Below are 2,021 nucleotides of genomic sequence, written 5' to 3' on the forward strand. Positions count from 1 at the left end.
AGCGCCGAATAGACCTAACCTGGCGCTGCGCCCCAGGTGCCGAAGCGGCCGGGCTGCTGCTGCTGCTCTCCTCTCGGCTCATCTTCGCTCGGCTGCACCGCTCCAGCCCGGCAGCGCTGCTGGAGTCGGGCGGCGGCGGCGGCGCAGGCCGTGTTTCGCGGCTGGTGTGGCTGCTGCCGGACGACGACTCGGCCGTTACGGCCAGCCTGCTCGGCCGCGTCCGCAGCGAGGACGCCCGCCGCTGGCTGCTGGTCTCGCTCAGCGGCCGACGACGCGCACACTTCCTCGGCGGCTACGCCTCCAGGCACAGCTACATGGTCTGGCAGAGCGGCGCGGCTCGCTTCTACAGCGGGCGCGACTTCCACCGGCGACGAGGGGCGCGTGGCGTTTGTCGCGGGCCGCAATATGTCCCCCTGCGGCCGTTGGGTGGCGTCACCACCAGCCTGCGCGCCATGAGCGGCGTCCACCTCCGTCTGGTGTACGTCGAATCGAAGGACGCGGAGGACCGACGCCAGGGCCGGTCGACTTTACACCGCCTGTTCATCACGCACCGCAACGGCACGGTCACCGGCGGCCTGATCGGCTCCATCATCCTGCTCCTGCAGAACATGCTGGGCTTTAGCTACTCCCTGCGCGGGCTGTCCCGGACCGGCAACCGGTCCGTCTGGGACAGGCTGGTTGACGAACTGCACGCCGGCCAGGCGGACATGATGGCCGGCACGCTGATTTACAGCCCGGCGCGCGGCCGGCTGGTCGACTTCTCCTATCCGTTCGCGACGGACCTCTCCGGCGTCGTGATTGGCGTGCGTCACACGCAGACGCTGAGCGAGTTCCGCGCCACGCAGCCTCTGCAAGGCCGTGCTTGGTATGCCCTGCTGGCCGTGCTGGCCGCCGCCGTGCTCGTGCTCTGCTTGATCGCCCGCTGTCGAGTGCGCTTGCGCGAGACGCGCTGGGCCCGGGAGGCCGAATCGTCGCCCGAGGAGGATGCCTCGTTCTGGGCGCTGATCGTGCTGGGCATCTGCTGCCAGCAGGGCGCCGTAGTGCGCGCGGACGGTGCGCTCTCTTACCGGCTGGCTGTCAGTGCCGTGTACCTGCTGTCTTTCTTCATCTTCGCCTGCTACTCGGGGACGCTGCTCGCTCAAATGGCCATCACTCGCCGCCAGATGCCGTTCGCCAGTTTGGATGAGGCGTTCGCGAGGGGCTGGAAGCTTAACGTCGAGGGCGTCAGCCTGGCGGCGCGTGAGATGATAGTACAACCTTTGCTGGCCGGCCAGGACCTACGCCACCTGCCCACGACTCGCGACCGCTCGCTGCAGGGCAAGAACCTGCGACCGTATACCAGTGGAAGGGTGGGCCACTACTTTAACTGCTCGGAGCGCGGGCAGGCCAGCGAGTGTCCCGCCTGCATTTGGCCGGGGATGGTGTTCCGACACCCCGTCTCGCTGGTGTTTCGGCCTAACTTCCCCTACCTGCGGCTGATCAACTACGTCATGCCCCAGCTGCTCGACAGGGGCATCATGAGCCGCGAGCTGCGGAAGTGGCGCCCGATACACCCGGCTGAGCGACTCTGTCCCACGGATACGGTGTCGGTGGAGAAGACGCGGCTGGACCTGGAGACACTGCAGCACTTGTTCACCATAGCGGGCGCGGGCATGCTCTGCTCGGTCGCTGTTCTCTTACTCGAGAGCGTCGCATCGCAGATCTGGCTCTTCTACAGCACCAGACTGGGATAGGCTGTCCTCGTAAGCTCTGAAGCTTCTATGGCATGGTGACCTTTTGCTCAAAGTATGGAATCGGCTGCCGGCTGATGCACACTTTGGGAGCTTCCTATCAGAGGCGCCAGCATATGGCGGCACCCTGGGCAAGCGCCCCTCTCTATCAAGGCTATGACGTGCCTGAACATGTGCGTGAATGAGTGCTGGAGGGTCACAGTTCCAGATTTTGAGTTTTTCCTCCCTCCGTAGTGAAATCCTTCGTACGCGCTGCTTATCATGGCCGGTCATGTGCGGATGCGCAGCTGG

The 2,021-nt window shown here is 65.5% G+C and overlaps 1 protein-coding gene across 1 annotated transcript; it reads left to right on the forward strand.

Annotated features, from left to right (window-relative positions):
- The first annotated feature begins 314 nt into the window (after window positions 1-314).
- LOC119114783 (glutamate receptor 2-like) lies at window positions 315-1,733 on the forward strand. Its single transcript, XM_037238818.1, has one exon. The coding sequence runs from the start codon at window positions 315-317 to the stop codon at window positions 1,731-1,733; it is 1,419 nt and encodes a 472-aa protein (XP_037094713.1).
- Window positions 1,734-2,021: the final 288 nt, after the last annotated feature.

This window comes from Pollicipes pollicipes, unplaced genomic scaffold, assembly GCF_011947565.3.
Source record: "Pollicipes pollicipes isolate AB1234 unplaced genomic scaffold, Ppol_2.1 Scaffold_1600;HRSCAF=1878_pilon_pilon_pilon, whole genome shotgun sequence".
NCBI classification, from domain to species: Eukaryota; Metazoa; Arthropoda; class Thecostraca; order Pollicipedomorpha; family Pollicipedidae; genus Pollicipes; species Pollicipes pollicipes.